This window comes from Colias eurytheme, chromosome 21 (assembly GCF_061535395.1).
Source record: "Colias eurytheme isolate Ceu_HAF_F1 chromosome 21, ilColEury1 Martin Lab GWU primary, whole genome shotgun sequence".
Classification (NCBI taxonomy): domain Eukaryota; kingdom Metazoa; phylum Arthropoda; class Insecta; order Lepidoptera; family Pieridae; genus Colias; species Colias eurytheme.
In genome coordinates, this window is record NC_143000.1 from 2988456 (window position 1) to 3006972 (window position 18517).

The 18517-nt window shown below is 30.3% G+C and overlaps 1 protein-coding gene across 2 annotated transcripts; it reads left to right on the top strand.

The window, feature by feature from the left end:
* Positions 1–9481: 9481 nt before the first annotated feature.
* LOC149898988 (alpha-tocopherol transfer protein-like) lies at positions 9482–17838 on the top strand. 2 transcript variants are annotated; one of them, XM_090114205.1, is made up of 8 exons: positions 9482–9652; positions 13917–14063; positions 14470–14629; positions 15306–15364; positions 15739–15935; positions 16237–16347; positions 16678–16780; positions 17053–17838. In XM_090114205.1, the coding sequence occupies exons 2-8, from the start codon at positions 13925–13927 to the stop codon at positions 17202–17204; spliced, it is 921 nt and encodes a 306-aa protein (XP_089970331.1). In that variant the 5' UTR covers positions 9482–9652; positions 13917–13924; the 3' UTR covers positions 17205–17838. The 2 variants fall into 2 exon arrangements, with proteins under 2 accessions (XP_089970331.1, XP_089970332.1); XM_090114206.1 differs by lacking the exon at positions 9482–9652 and adding an exon at positions 9693–9717.
* Positions 17839–18517: the final 679 nt, after the last annotated feature.

The window sequence follows — 18517 nt, forward strand, 5'->3', positions numbered from 1 at the left end:
TTAACTGAGTTTTATTAGATTTATCCGCATAATATGGTATCTATTTGTCTGGTATTATCTCTACTACAGCTCATATTAGGTACCTAAAAGATGAAAAACGTTATTAAACTCAAGCTTAACCAATGGCGCCAGGTATTATACCATTTTTTATTTTATTTCTACAATAATTATTTCTCTGCAGCGTCCAATATTCCTACAGTAAAATGGCTTAACCTTTACTCTAAAATAGCATTATATTTTATACGTTATTTTCTCGGGATTTTCCGCACTAAGCTAAATAATAGTGCAGATTTTGTAACACATTTTGCGGTGCAGTATTGGCCATTATAGTGTAGTAGTTTAGTATAGGAGTATAATTCATATAACGGTACTGAAAAAGGAAAATAAATGTTTTTTTATAGCACTAGACCGAGGGCCGCAGCATCACCTGCTTTGTCTAAAACTTAACAAGTCTTACACAAAAATCTTCCTATGTTTTACAGTGTATTTACACCAAACGAACATAGAGCAAGAGCATTATTTTATGATCTATTAGTGTAAACGGAAAAATCGTATTCGGTACATTGAGATAATATTACTACGTATGGAGAAGACACCACGAACAAAATCTGTGCGCCATTTTTTTGCTCTAACTAAGTTTTAAAAATTATTATCTAGTTAGGTACTTACCGATGAAAGTTATTCCTTTGCACTTTTCCGTATTATTTATATTATTTGTGCAATATCGTAACACACACGAAGGCATATTTGATGCGTTTCACTTTAAAACAAATAAAAAATGAGCGTGCAGTTACGCCATATGGCGTATGTTGAGCGGAACATAAGTGATGTAGGCGGTGTCGTCTCCTTAAGTATATCTCAATGATTCGGTATTAGAACATTGCATAAAATCTTTTCGAACGCACTTAGATTAACGAAATAATGCTCTACGTCTAATTACACTAAAATAATTTGACTTAGTGGGGTTTAGAATTCGCTCGTTTAATGCAAATGCACCGTTAAAAGAACTATATCTACTCTTCGGATGATGAACTGAAACTGTGAATATGCATTTTATAGGTTTTGCATAACTTCTTTTAAACCAACACGATAGATAAGTAGATAGTTAAGAATCGTTAATTGCTTTTTCTGTGTTGTAATAATTTCATCCTGTCTGAAAATTTTATGGCCACGCGCGATAAAATAAAACACGTTGTTCGAATCCAGCTCTTGATCGATTCTTTCTACTCTTAAATTTTTTTCAAATTAGCATTTTCATTCTCTATAATTATTAAGGATTTAAATGCAACTGTCTGTCTTTCACTACATAGTTCACATTATGATAGAACTATTTTTTCATTGTTCAATTACGTAGAAAATAAGAAGAGACATGTTTATCTACCAGTTTATTTTTTTGTGCACTATGGTCACAATATAATATGGTCTATCTTCGTTTGAGTTAAGCAATTCAACAATTTATTCAATATTCATAACTTTCACGTTTTTTGAGATGCTTTTTACTGTTCTTAATTATTGCTAATCTATACTAATATTATAAAGAGGAAAGGTTTGTAATTATGTATGTATGTATGGTTTTCAGGCATAAACTACTGGACCTATGAAATTTCGCACAGATAATCGACCTTAGAAATTAGACCCTGAGAAATAACATAGGCTACCTTTATTGCGAAATATGGACCATGGGCGAAGCCGGGGCGGACCGTTAGTTTTATTATATAATTTACATCAACTACTGAAAAAAGTTACTTTATCCTTAAAAACTATCAAGTTTATTTCTACTTCTTTTCAATAACATGAAAATATTCGAACGAAGTATCGATAATATATATATGACTTTTTACCTGGCACTATTTTTAAAGTATAAATTAATATTTCAGAAACAAGACGCCCCAAATCCAGTACTTCTTATTAATTAAAAAAAGAGAACTAATCATTAGCGTTCATAAAATTTCAAAATAAACGAAATTATTTAGATTTAATTAGTCAGGTAAACAGAGCATGGACCGGTGAAAGGCCTAATTGTTAATGAATCTCATTTTATATCTAATTACATATAATATTATTATAACGATGATATTATTTTGTATGAGATGAAATTAAAGAATCATCGAATACAAGGTATTTCTAAATATCCTTACTTAAATCTTAAAATAAAAAAGTAAACAGAAATGGTAATAAATCCAATTTATACATAATAATATTATTATAAATTTTAGAGTTCACTTTAAACTAAATTTATAAATATCAGAATGAAGAAATAGTGACACAACCAAGCTAATAATATAATTTATCAATTAAATGTATAGATATAGAATTCATTTTGTATATTAAATTATATGTAATACATGTTACATGCTTATAGGGCCCAAGAAACTAATACGAAATATGTCATGATAATAAGCTTTGTACCCTGCATAAAAATGCTTTATCCCAGAAAATGCATCCCTCGGGATGTTTATAAACTTTTATCACGTATTGTCATAAAGTTTGCGTATATTCTACACACTACTTCAGAACTTTGTCTTTGTATTCTTTAGACGCCATGTTTAAAAATTGTATTATTGTCGACCATATAGAGATATCCAGTTATAACATAGACTCTAGAGAATATTATTTATAACTTCCGACGTATTGACAATAGACACCCAAGAGATTGATTTGTTTCACATGAATATTAATAATAACGGAGTTGTTTTATAATTAAAGAGGCTGAATTTTATATTATAATATATGGTCATAAAACATAAGTAGGACATATATTTTCCACTTAACTATTATATTATTGTGACTTACACTAAAATATTAGACATTGTAAATCGAAGAAGAAAAATATTATGGTACTAAAGATAAATTAATTAATTTCTCATCATAACCTTCTTTAATTTCTAAAAACTATGAGCTACCTTTATTTTTGTAAGTGGGGAAATCTCGCATAGATCACGGCCTCTTCCCCGGAGGATTTCTACGGACCAAAACCCCACTGTGTTCCGACAAGCCGCATCAACGACAGGGCCACGGGTATAGGTAGAATTCGTCCGCGACACTACCTACTAACAGCTAGGAGAATATAAAAGCTAATTATAACTGACCGAAATAGATACAAATAGGTACATTTTTGGATCTTTTCACTCCCGCTACCTTAGTCAGTATCGCAAAAAAGCATGGTAATAATATGGAAAATAAAATAATAATTGTTAATTACCTACATATTATAGAAACGTCCTACAGTTAGGCCTGTAAATGAAGTTAAGAAAACTAACAAGAAACTATAAGCAAATCGAATCGAGACGTAATATTAAATTACGTACAAAAGATAAACTGATAGCAAACGGTAGTGTACGCTTTCTAAATTCACTTTTAATGTAACCGCATTGTATATGCGAAATGCAACGAAATACATTACATTTTGAAAACGAGAGAAACAGAAAAAAATATGAAGACACCATCTTAATATGCCATTTGTTCATTCAAGTTTTCACAGAAAGTTTTTAAAAAGTAACTTGCATTGTGCATTTCTCTTACTTAAAAATATGAAACTATAAATTAATTTTATTTGTACAAATGTAATTTACGACACTCTATGACACTTGGATTTTTGTTGAAATTGTTTTCTCTCTTTGTTTTAGTTTTTATCTATTTTTTAATGCAAATTTGGTACCTACTAAAATATTATATTATCATGCCAACGAAAAGTTATCAAATATACAAGCTTACTTACAATATAACAAAAAAGCTCATAAAATTATGTTGTTTTACTAATAAAAGTCAAATATATTCAAACTAAGATGCACTCGCAAATCACCGTTGCGAATATTTTTAACGATCGCCTTTAGAAAGTTTTGCTTCAGCTGACCGAGACGGATTTTCAAGATTTAAATTCGCTATTTCATATTCTGGATTAATGAGCTTCTGAATTAATTTATTTTCGACTTTTTCCTTATACATTTCATTATTTTTGGCCTAAGTATATAAAAATTGATAATTGTTTTTACATTTTTCTAATATATTTTTTCTACTCGCCTTTTTATTTAATTTGAATAATTTCTTCTTTAAAATTGATTGCAAGACGAACGTGGTTTTTCTATAGCATTATTCAATGTTATACATATACATACATGTCTCACATACTAGGTAGGTACTGTATATATTATAACATTTTCCCATTATCGCCCAAAGTATCTTAAATACTACTACTCTATCAACTCTCTATAGATCTTAGTATCACATATTTTTACGTTTTATTTTATATGTTCTACTTACTCCAATGACATTAGCGCAATTTACAAGCTATAAACATTAAATTAGAGATTTTAATTTCATTGGCATCATAAAAACGTAAATTAACGGAAAACAAAACTCCCGTTTTGTTGAACCATTGACTCGTAAAATTATGCACCATTCGTCTTTATTTTATTCTAGCTTTCCGCCCGTGGCTTCGCCTGCATTTTCAAAGAAAAACACGCATAGTTCCCGTTCCCATAGGATTTCCGGGATAAAACCTATCCTATGTGTTAAACCAAGTTACCCTCTATAGGTATGTGTGCTAAATTTCATTGTAATCTGTTCAGTAGTATTTGCGTGAAAGAGTAACAAACAAATACATACACATCCTCACAAACTTAGGCATTTATAATATTAGTAGGATAGGATTAGTTGGATACGATGAATTCTAGAAAATAAAGCTTAGCTTGAACAACTAACTTGGTCATGTTTTGAACAATAGTTTAGTAGGATATGTAATATCGACCGCGTGAACGACACGCAATTTATTACGCACTAATAAGTTTCTTGTGACCACGTTTAAACGAAAAATGGGATAATTTTAAATCGATATTTAATCAAAATGGAAACTGGCTTGCAGTGCTAAAGGTTTATTAAGGCTCTCTGGGAGTATCTGCTCGAAGTGTAATGATTTCATATATTTGTATCTTGATGTATTTAGTAGATAAGTAAGTTATATGACGGAGCGAAATTAAAATATTCCATAAAAATTGGTTAGGATTCGCTTATTATAATTAATATTTTGTGTAAAATGATAGTCACTACAGTGTAACTTAGTACAGTGGCTTGTATCAAACTAAACTTAACACTACAACACTCCCTTAAACTTGATTATTATAATTTAACGAGTATAACATAATTCTCCTTTTGCTAGAATATACCACAAAAGCGATAAAGTTTCTATTAAGGGGCAAAATTATCATGATTTTAATTGAAAAAACGATAGATTTCCAAGATTTACCTACAAAATTAAATATTAAACTTTTTGATCTTGTTTGTCTTTCTCATATGACGATTAAAGAGAAAAGTGCTAGGTTATTTCGTCAAAGTCCAATTTTTTTGTGTGTTTTTAAATTTCATTAATTTCAGTAAAATATAAAACTCTATTTTATTACGAGCTATTGCTCATACTTCAATCCCACAGTTCAATCCAGACTTTTAGTTAGTTACGTCAAAAGCTGAGTTTATCCGTAGAATGAAAATTTTATTACGTAAATATTGTAACTATATTTTCGTCAATATTTAGGAAAACTTTAACCGCGAAAATGGCAAACTTATTGTCACTACAAACTAAGGTGATATATATACGTATACGCGTAGATTTAATTTATTATTCTTATGCAACGTGCAGTTCAAAATGGCTTGTACGCAATCTTACATAATGTAAATAATAATAGAACAGTGAAAACGGTTTTAACTTTCAATGTTATTAGTCTCCATGTTTAACTTTATACACAAAATAAGAAAAAATACACAAAAATTTGATTTGCAAGATCTACACGACTCTACCTACTATATCAAAATAAAATTTAGATCTTTCATCGTACCTTTTAATTTTGGTTTTATTTTTTGTATACTATTGCATTACTAAAAACAATTGCCTATTTTTGTAAGTTAAATATTGAAAGCGATGTTAAGTTTCTAGTATTTAAGTATTAGTTTCGGTAACTATTATATTTTTACATTCTAATCACAATGCTATAATTCAGATTACGATGTTTATCGGTGCAATAAATATACCATCACAAAGATGATTTTCCGCCCTTATTAAACAACAATTTAAACAATTCCATAGCGGAGAGAGACGCATAATTTTCAATGTTTATAAGTACTTTAAATTGTAAAAACAGCAAGTGCATGCGGTAAAAATTATTTCATAATAAATGTAACTGAAGAATCTAGCGATACTGAATAGTGATTTAAGTAATTTTAAGACATTTTTTTTCCATTAATAATAATTTAATGTTTAAAAAAAATGTTTGTACTTTTTCTCCACTGTGAATACACCCTCATCCTGTAGTTGCACTGATGACTCACTATTTTCTTAACGCGAACGGACTATACACCTTCTAGAGATTAACCATTTACCATATAGTGGATAAGGAAGCTGGAATTATAATATTATATTGTCTTTGAAAAGATTAGCTTGCAATATTTTAAAATATCTACACTTAATAATCTTTAATCGCATTTGAGTATGTATAATTATGAAAAAGGTTTTGTTAATGAAACTGATAATAATAGAAACAGACTACATTTAACAATTGCTTTAAAAGTTTCTGCAACTACATTATCAGTGTGTTATGAATAGTAAAATTTGTTTAAAATTTTCAGAAAGTAAATAATCCTATAAAAACTTAAACATATTCTCCTCCTTTTTGTGAAAACTGTTAGAAGAACTAAACTAGTTTCCCGACATCGCACAGTGAAGCCTCTGCATACAAATTTCTGTCGTCTTTTCAAACCCTTGAATTTTCATTCTTGCGACAAAACGTAGCCTTACTCTGTTTTAAATTATAAGTTTAATGGCTCTTATACTGGAAAGCATTGCATTTAAGAATAAGTAGTAGGTATATATAACTCAGAATAGTACACACGAAAGCACCATTTATTAGCGTTTCATATACTTATGATATCCTACTAATATTATAAATGCGAAAGTAACTCTGTCTGTCTGTCTGTTACTCAATCACGCCTAAACTACTGAACCAATTTTCATGAAATTTGGTATGGAGATATTTTGATACCCGAGAAAGGACATAGGCTACTTTTTATCCCGGGAAAATGACGCAATCCTGGAAATCCCACGGGAACGGGAACTATGCGGGTTTTTCTTTGACTGCGTGGGCGAAGCCGCGGGCGGAAACCTAGTATAGAATAAAACATAAAACGGGAATAATTAATGAAATACTAGTAAAAGTAGAAACACGTTAAGCGCACATTAACGCATTTTCTCCAGACATTCGCCTGTGTGTGTGCAATAGCAAACGAAATAAATGAACATCGTACGACCGCACGCCACGTTATGAAATTTAACGGTGTGTTTCCATTTACATATGATTTTAGATGATGGAGATATTGAGCACTTAATGTACGAACTTAAATTATACATAATTAGAATTGTATGTATGTAATTTTACAAACTTTGACCTTTCAACATCAGCTTTAGGGGCCGGTGTACGCATATGGTACGCAACTCAAACTCAACATTGCCCTCATTAAAATAATAATCAAAATTTCCACGTCAAATTATATGTTTTTATTGCTGCTGCTCTTGCTGTACAATAAAGTGTCATAAATAAATCAAAAAGCGTAGCTCTCTACCTTTCGCATGTGACCATGTCGGTAATAGTTTGACAATGAAAAATACTCTGCGCTGCGCTCCGTCGTATCTGCGCTAGTCCTTACTGTTAGATTTAAGTGAATATGACATAATATTTCAAATAATAAATAGCGCATTCATATACAAAGTCTGAAAAGCCTTTAATTTGTTCGCGTAAAAACGAAAAAATACTTTACTCAATCTGTATAAAACCGTGCATCATTGGAAACACGCAATTCCTTCGGTTTTGACCACCGATGAGTCACCGTCATTAGGAATTTCTACAAGCATTATGGTTGCCGTTTATGACGGTTCTATTGTAGGTTGCGAAATGATGAAGACGCTATAAGTGGGCTAATTTTGGGGGTGAATTACACTTGCAACATGGCGAATTTGTCTTGCAAGTGATTTCTTTACAATCGCATATTGTAATTGTATGGAAAAAATGATATTGGTAGAATAATCTAAATCGTGTTACTGAGACACAGAGGATTTACTGAAATTTTGTAAATGTGTAAAATTATACATTTTCAAAAAAATATGTGTGTATGTGTACTATAATATTATACAGCTGAGTATTTGTTATTATTTTATTCGTTGGCTATTCTTGGTAACTTCTGGTTCTTGAGTAAAAAATATTTTTGTGTTAGCTAATCTATTTATCGTGGAAGGCTCTATATTATTTCACGCTCCATCCATTTGACGCCGCACTGTAGAGCAACGAAAAATGATGAAAAAATATTCTTTGTGGGATAAGAAGTTGCGTAAGTCAGTTAGTAGTCAATAACAATTGATGAAAAGAAGAAATATAATATAAATAATCGGCAAATAGACATAAAACTAATTTATAAGATAACAATACAATTTATACGATCTTTTATACGAATCTTTCTATAATTTTCACTGCAGTCTGAATCGATTATATCGGCACAGTAGGTAATAATATTGATAAATATGTGTTATGTAATGTACCTTTTATCTAAATGCACTTATCTATAAATACCTACTTCAGAACCAATAATGTATTGATTTATTTTTGTAAAAAAGGTTAAAAGCATTGAAGATGTGTTGGTTGTAACGTGAAAGTTGGTTGTCACTACATTTTTCGTTTAAAGAAAAATAGGCTCTTGCTGTATATTTTGAAAGAAACGAATTTTATTCATAAAAAGCAATAACGGTGAAGTTTTATTTTGCAATTTGAAATTTAGTTTGCAAACTTAAATCTGCTACTTAAAACTTTAAATTAAAGTTTATGAGTCACGAATCTTTGGAGTTCTTGTACAAATAACTGTAATTTAACTTAAAAAGATATAAAATATTTTTTTTTCTAACACGACACCACTTAAGCTCAAAAAAAAATTAACAAAATCTAAACATAATATAAATTTATTATAAGACAGTTTTATCTTACACGATTTTTATCATAAAGTTATTTATATTAAAGGTACATATATGTATAAACAATTACAATGTAAATGGTAAAGATTAAGAAAAGATCAAGAATATAACATCTAACACTTATATAAAATTAAAATCTCCAATGCTTTTAACCTTTTTTTACATAAGAAAAATAAAAGTTCAATTAGTAGTTAGTACAGTTGTGTCTCAAATAGGTCTGTGAAAGACCTGTAGGTAGTACAGATGACTAGCCACCCTCGCGGATAGCACTACTTAGCATTAATATTAATTTCAAAATAAAAAGAACAAAAGACAGTGTGCACATTATGTTTAATTTAAGTCTATTAATTTTAGCACGATATTAATTAATTTTATTAACACTTTTGATTGTTATCAAAACAATCCGCCTCCAATATTTCTCTGAGCCATCCCCCCATCTCAAGATGCAGCGCGCGTGACGAAATGATAAAATGCGCGTGCGCACCAAGTCTCTCACATTCTTTGCAATACCATTCACGTGACCGTTTCACCCCTTTCCTGTCGCAGTCGGTTAAATCCCGACAAACAAAAAAACATCAAAAACGCCGCGCTCAAGTGATAGTGTTTCTGTCGTTGAAAATTTGGCGAGTGATTTGATATTCCATTTCAAAGGTGATTATTTTGTGATCGTTTATTATGTAGGATTATAAGTGACACAGGAAATTGCGTCTAGCAAGGTAACAATGAGTCACTCCGGGGCAATAGCCTGCAGAGAAATTGCATAGAAACCTGTTAAGCTGATAACTTCGCGGTTCTGTGGTTGAACTAATAAGTTTTCTCGTTGTATAAGTGCTAACCTTTAATATTTCAATATATTCTGCTATTAATTTTTTAATCGCTGCATATAATATTAATTAATTGTAGTGTTCAAAAATTTTATATTAATCAATCTAGAAATATTTATTATACTGTTAAATTCAAACAGAATATTTATCAATTTTAGTGCTTACGGCAATTGAAGCATTATATTTACCTACGGGATATTTAGCAAGACATCTATTTAAAAAATGTAAGATTTACCATTTTCATTGATTGAAAAAATATTTCACTAAAATAAGAAAAATTTTAACAATGTAATTTAACACTGCGTTCCGTAATATGTTATTCGTGAGACTATTTAAAAACCTCATACCATTTATAGTTGATATCGTGATTCGTGATCAAAGCAATGCTTTCTTATATCGACAATCGACATGTTATACTGAAATTGTAATCATCAAGTATTTTAATTAATCGAGAAAACTTCGATAAATGTTCCGTTTCTTTATATAGTTATTGGAAATATTAACATATTTTCACTTTTTATTTGTTTACTCGTATTTGCAATTAGCAACCCATCTGCAAGTACATAATTAAGTTTCTTACTGTGTGTCAATGACCATTGGAACTAACGTTGGTCGTATTAGAACTCACTTCTGTTTTTTTTTAATATCAATTGTAAAATAATATTTACAATGAACATAACTAGACAAATATCTCTACATTTATTTGTGACTGAAAATGTTTGTTTGACAATTAACTATTTTTTCCTTTTTTTTGTGCTTTAGCGTAGATGATTTTTTCGAAAATATTACCAAAAACCGTTCGTCAATGGTAAAACGAAGTAATGTCGATTCAAAAGTACTTCTAGAATAATTCTAATTCAATAAATAAATGTTTGAGTTTGAATAATGCATTATATAAAACACTAAAGGATAATAATATCAGTATTAGAACATTTTGGTTAATTGTCTTAAACATAATAGATATCCATAATTATTACATTTGTTACTTACTCCAGAGAAGATTTGTACGAATCTTATAGATCTGTACTGAATCGAATCCACAAAAAGCTTACATCAAACCAATGATTAATCACGTCCGTACAATAAAACGTTTTTGTCGACCAAACGATTTGGAACAATGATATTACTTTTTCGGTATGTCTCTTTTACTTACATCTAGATTCTATATTGATTAAAAAATGTTGACATTTTATTGATAGTCTGGTAATCTTCTTCTTCTTATATATAAAAATGAATCGCAAAATGTGTTGGTAAGCGCATAACTCGAGAACGGCTGAACCGATTTCGATAATTCTTTTTTTATTATATTCCTTGAAGTACGAGGATGGTTCTTATGTAGAGAAAACGTAAACATGTACCACGGGCGAAGCCGGGGCGGACCGCTAGTATATATATAAAAATGAATCGCAAAATGTGTTGGTAAGCGCATAACTCGAGAACGGCTGAACCGATTTCGATAATTCTTTTTTTATTATATTCCTTGAAGTACGAGGATGGTTCTTATGTAGAGAAAACGTAAATATTATGTACCACGGGCGAAGCCGGGGCGGACCGCTAGTACATAATATAAAAATGAATCGCAAAATGTGTTGGTAAGCGCATAACTCGAGTCTCGAGAACGGCTGAACCGATTTCGATAATCCTTTTTTTTATATTCCTTGAAGTACGAGGATGGTTCTTATGTAGAGAAAACGTAAATATGTACCACGGGCGAAGCCGGGGCGGACCGCTAGTAATATTATATGTCTCGACTAAGACTAAGTAGTAACCTCTGCAACCAATTAACCTACTAATTATTCAAATTTTGGAATGGTATCAAACAAAACAAACTTAATAAGAACAAAATTATGTTTACTCTGTAAATAAAAATTATAATTAAAAGCCTTTCTTTTTTCAGTGTTATGTAGTTTCGCATTTTTTTTAATTCAATAGAGATTCATAGAAAAATTGCCATAAGAAAATCATTTTTAGTAAATTTATAAAGGAATTTTTAATTATGACATTAGTGAAGTACATCCTAGAAATCCATAATGTGACAATTAGTAAAACTTTGAGGAATAAAAAAAAACAATTAACTTCATATTTTATAACCTTTTCATTAAAAATAGTTAAAAGTAAAAATAACACTTAGTCCGTGGTCATTTAAACTCTGCATAGCAATAAAATTAGAAGTAATATCAGATTCAAAGTAAAACTACAATTACAGTGAAATTATAGCGGTACTGCAAACCGTTCGGAAGAAACTGTTGAGATTGTAAGATCGCTCTACATTCTTAAATACACCTTATTTCGTAAAAGTAGGGTAGCTTTTACATAAACGAATAATAAATAAGAAGATTTATTTTTACATTATTTTATGTATGATTGATATAAAAATAGTCTCAAAATTTTTGTCTAGAGCGTTTTCAATAGCACTACAACAAAAAAACTTGTAACAATAACTTATTAACAAAAAAACAATATTCGTTAAAAATAGCAATGCCTAATGCCTTTTCATATTCAGATTTAACTACTGTTATTAAATATTGTAAAAATGTAACGGAAATTGTTTAAAATTATTTCTTATCTGAAACTTTATCAGCGTCTTACTGCGGAATTACTTGCTTTGCGATGCTACCATCTTAGTACATGACTGATTCGATAGATGACGCTTATCTTAAATTTCAATCATTCGAAAGAGAATATAAAGAAAAACATTTGAACACAATATTAAAAGGAGTGAAAGCGCTCTTTTTATTAAATTGTATATATTTACACGCACATTACGAATGTTTTTATGAGGCTGCCAACAGTTATTTAGTAATCAGAGCAGTTTAGAAGGTCTTCGTGACCAAGAGAAAGGTATAAGCGGTGAAAGTCACTGAAAATGCTTTTTGCACGAAAACCGTTCCGCTGGCTAATCACAAATTTTATTGAAAGTGGCTTTGAAAACTAACGCCTTTAATTCTAGCGTGATGAGGAATTAGTAAAAAAGTCTCATAAAAACTTAGCAGTCAACCGTTAATGCTAACATTTTAACCATTAATTGCATTGTGGTGTGTTCACCGCACCGCATAACATACTTAAATTAAATAAACACAAAATCAATTAAAATTCCAAACTTTATTTTCCTTAACACATATTTTCACACAAAATATAACATTTGCAAACAATAAACATCTAAGCAAACAGATTGATTTGTTACTAAAATATGTAAAGATATCGCATGTTTATGTGACGATAACATTTTAATGTTCAGTTAGCCATTAATGTAGAGTAGAAATAAAACGGGACCAAGAAGTGTTCCCTGTAGAACAACAATCCTGCTATCCTACAGTTCAGTTTTATACAATAACGTAAAAAAGTAATCTTAATCGTTACATTAATTAATACAATGTTTATTTCAATAGTAGTTAAAATATATCCATGTAATTCTTTACAAAAGGTATGTAAAATCAACTACGCAACCTTCTGCTTATAATTCATAGCCCTTACCACTACACCATAAAGGTTAGCCTGAGTATATAATGACGTCGCTACCATTTCTGATCCACAATCCTTAAAATAGTTTCATTCATTGCTAATTATTATATGATTTGAATATCAATTAATATAATACGTAATTTTGTTTTTGTAACTTTTGGGAAAACATTGAAATGCAACAAATAAAACACTCAAGATATTTTTTGTATGCACACGTATTATCGATGAATACAACAAGGTAATACAGCCAAAAAACTAAGAGGAAAACGCAATAATTACTCTTACGAAAAAAATAACAAAATCTCTTTGAACATAATGTTTGGAAATGTTAATTGTTTTTTTAATAATAACATTTACAACTATTATATTTTCTACATCCGTAACCTGTGCGTTACGACTAAATGAAAAGAGAATGATTTCTTGAAACTTCGAACTATATTTTGAGAAAATAAATAAAATTCACGCAATCAAAAGCAGTTAAGTATCTAAAAATTATTATAAGCATACCCCCATATACTCGAAAGATAGGGGAATTTGACATGAATACCAGCTATTATTGTCATTTAAAGAGATCATATAACAGCTATATTAAAAAACCGCATAATTTAGCATGTTCATTATTCTTTCAGCACCAACCATGACGCTCGAACAGCCAGCCGGAGAAATGTGGCAGAAGATCAGGGAGGAGCTGAATGAAAACCCTGAAACCCGGGACAAGGATCTGGAGCACATCAAGGAATGGCTGAAGAAGGAGCCCCATCTACCTGATGAATTCGGTTAGTAAGAAATTAAGTTTTACGGTTCAATTCTTGCAAGTTTGAATTCATGTTACTGCAATTAAATGTTATAAAGTGTTTATCTATGTTTGACTCTATAAAAAGACGATTACTAACTTTTTCGTGATCACCTACGGGATATCTGGAATTTCCTATTTACACGATTTTTAACTGTTTAAGAATAATATATTGGGCATTTCGGCGCATTCACTTCTATTAAGGCATGTTAAGCGTAGATGCCTATTTACTCTGAACTTAAAATGATCCAGCTCGTTATTACATGTATCATGTAGATGTAGGTGTATATTTGTCAAGAAACATGGTCAGTTTTTATTAAATAATATTTAAAAAAAAAAAAAATTATTATCAACTATAGATATAGAATAACAATGAGTACCACCAACAGATGACCAGCGTCTGATGACCTTCCTCCGAGGCTGCAAGTTCTCCCTGGAGAAGACCAAGCGCAAGCTGGACATGTACTTCACCATGAGAACAGCCGTTCCCGAATTCTTCACCAACCGTGATGTGACCATCCCTGAACTGCAGGAAATATTAAAGATTGTGTGAGTTTCTTATAAATTCGTGTTTATTATTAATACAGTATAAAGTGTAATTTTAGTCACATGGCAAAAGAGCCTAGCTGTTTGCAAATAGCAGAGAGCCAATAAAAATCTTTTTCCAAATCAGGCCCTCAAAATTATGTTTAATTTAAGGTATAGACCTTAAATTAAAAATAATTTTAATGCTCAAATATAATATTCACAACCTCATGTATGATACTTTGTAAAATTATCCTAAAGCTATTAATAATTTGTTAATTATAGAACAGCAAATATTACTTCATATTAACTCATAATAATGTTCATTATATAACATTCTTATTCAATAGTTATGCAAAACACACGTTGACCTCTGCAAAACCTGTGGCTTTTTGTATGTAAACGTTGATTGACATATTGTTCAAGTAGTAATTAAGAAAACAATGGCTATGAGCGTTTTCTGTAACTACATTAAAACAATTAGCTGTGAATATATTATCTTAACATTAATTTATCATGAATGAGGCTTAAAAATAAGCATATACAAAACAATTCTAGTGACGACAATAATTATGTCTTTATATTTGAATCTATTACGTACAAAATCCAATTTATCAGGAATTCCATTATTTTACTCGCTTCTTCTCTTGTTTTTGTAATATCCTCTATAATTGACGTTTAACTTTATTTTTGTTTTTAGCCAAATGCCGCCATTGCCAGGACTCACCCCAGACGGTCGGAGAGTGGTCCTTATGAGAGGTAAGTCTCCTTCAAAATTTGGCCTGAAAGTAAAAAAGATACGTTTTACTAAACACTTGTTGTAATAAAAATACTTTGATAGCTGCTAAAGTTGTGGGTTAGGTAGGTATGCTAAGGTGAGATAGGTTGTGCCAAACTAGCAAGTAATAATTTATTAGCAGTAGCCATGATGACCTAATAAGAAGTAATACTTTGTAATTGATTTAGGCACTAGAGATTTAGACATAGATATATTTTGATGGATTAAGAGGAAATGAATCGAAAAATAAACAAAATACAACCATCATATCATTATCAGAGCAATAAACAGCTCAACATACAGTCAAAAGAAAGTAAAGAGAGCAGAAATAATATACCAAACTCTCATTTTCCAGGTCTCGACAAAGATGCTCAAACACCAAACGTAGCTGATGCCTTCAAGCTGGCTCTGATGATGGGAGACGTCAGGCTGAAGGAGGAGATTGAAGGCGTGGCTGGTGATATCTACATCCTGGATGCGTCTGTAGCTACCCCTACACACTTTGCTAAGTTCACACCCACTTTGGTTAAGAAGTTCTTAGTGTGCGTTCAGGTTAGTTAGATGATCGATTTTTGGTAATTTTTAAAGTGTAAAGCCTCTTTTGAAAGTATATTATTGCAACCGATTTTTAATGTAACGAAAAGATGCATTGTACTGCTATGATAAATGTTCTTGAATTTTCTATAATTGACTTGATAAACTTTATAAGCTACATAAACATACATACAATGTTATTTGATTTTTATTAGATACATTTCAGGATTTAAGAAAATTAATTTGTATAGTTATTATAGTACAAGAAACGTCGCACGCTGAAAGTTATTAATGACATATATGTTATCTTATATTTCAGGAAGCCTACCCAGTAAAACTGAAGCAAGTACACATTATCAACGTGTCGCCGTTGGTCGACAAAATTGTCAACTTTGTGAAACCATTCCTCAAGGAAAAGATCAGAGAAAGGGTAATTATAATTGAAAATCGTTATAATAATATATTTTATAAACATTACAGAAAAAAATCTATTGCACTATGTTATATTTTCGCTTATTAATATTAATAAGGATTAACGACTATTTATTGCAAAAAACCGAGTCTAAAATTAATGCTTCAATTTTTTCCTCTCATTTTTAAGATGCATCTTACGATGCTCTTTAAATAGACAATTCGTAGAGACTTTTTATAGACACAAAAAAATTTGTTCGAATACATACCTAATACAAACTCATGACAAACATGTCGGATAAAACAAAACAAAACAAAATATATAATAACGACTATTATTATGTTTCAGATCTTCATTCATGGTGACGCAAATGAACTTTACAAACATGTTCCTCAAGAAATGATGCCTGCTGAATATGGCGGTAAAGCTGGACCTATGGATGATTTACATAGTAAGTTAAAAATATGATTTACTAGTTGTTAAAGTAATTATATAGTTTTAGATTTTTTTATAATAATGATTCATAAGATGAAGATGATTCGACATCTCATAAAATACTGTTTTTCTGCCGCTTAAATTACATTTAGGCAAATTTTCAAACCGGGATTGATTTTAGTCTGAATTAATATGTAGATTACTTCTTATATTATGTAAAGAGAATACCAGCCCCCTATAGAGAACCTTTAATCAATACAGATATATTAACATTACAATTATTTACAGATGCCTGGGTTAAGAGACTAGAAGAATACAAAGAATGGTTCGCTGAACAAGAAAACGTTAAAGCGAATGAGGCCCTCAGACCAGGCAAACCAACAAACTACGATGAGTTGTTTGGCATTGATGGTTCCTTCCGTCAATTGGTTATTGATTAAATTAGATAATACAGTGGTTAAATTCTGCTTATAGCTTTCCGTGTAAGGCATAAAATAGGTGAATTTACGTAATGAAATAGTGTTGGCTTCTATGAAATTAGTGCAATGCTTTTTTTTGCTCATTCGATTCATGTTTGAGTATTTCGCAAATTTTTTGTGGTATTTTTGGCGATATTTCTAACAGTGTTGTAAATTTTATTTTTAAATTAGAAAAAGATATATAGTATGATGCAGAATTAGATTTTAAATTATGTAATGATCAAAATATAGGAAAGTGCTAACCAAGCAGTTTATAATATAATTGTTTCAACCGTAATCGGCAGTAATGTCGTTTTATTTTTTAAAAAACTTTCGATACGAAAGCGTAAAGACTACTGACATTACAATTTTAATTCTTAAATAATAACTGCTTGACATTACCATAATAGAATTTAACCACTGGGGAAATTAGTGTAACCCGTCAATTTGAAAAGTCATCGCTTTGAGGCTGTTGTTTTTAAATAGCGATGATTTTCAATTTGGTAGGACTAATTTTATTGCTTGTAATTGATACTCATTTAACGTGTAACACGGTATTATTATTGTGTAATATTATCATTTAATTATGTTATGTTTAATAAAAGTTTTCCTAAAATGGTGTTTCTTTTCGTGTTATTTTTTTAATATCTTATAATATTATTGTCTATTTATTAACTTAATCCTTAACCGTGCTCAATATTGTTAAAAACCTGTTAAGTTGGTGTATTTTTCAAAATGATAACTTTTGGCAAAGACGAAATCTTCAAAGGTCTTTTAAGAGCAGGTAGAGCATGCATTTATACCTATAATCTATATGCTCTACATCGGTTCTGTCATAATATATAACGTCAGAAGTAAAACAACTTATTTAGTTAACGATGAAAAAACTGCAAAAGATACCTTTTGATGACTGACTTTTGCAGATATCTTTTGAGGCAAATAGAGCATGGGGGATTTTACTCAATACAACTTCCTAGTCCAGACCATAGTATAACACGAACCTCCGAATCTTCCATGAAATGCATAATAATAAGCCACACTGCATAATAATTAATATGTCATGCTTTACTCATAACAACTCAAATTGCTACAAGTACAAAAAACCCAAATTTCCCACATCAAAAAAAATTATAACCCATAACTGTAAACAGTTATTAATTCTAACCGTAATTACTGACTCGTCAATTGTAATTTGTGATGGAATCATCTAGAAATCTCTTTATACTTAGATACATTAAATAATAAATCACTTTAGTCAATCGTTTAATAGTTATTACTGTTAATTTACTTTAGTT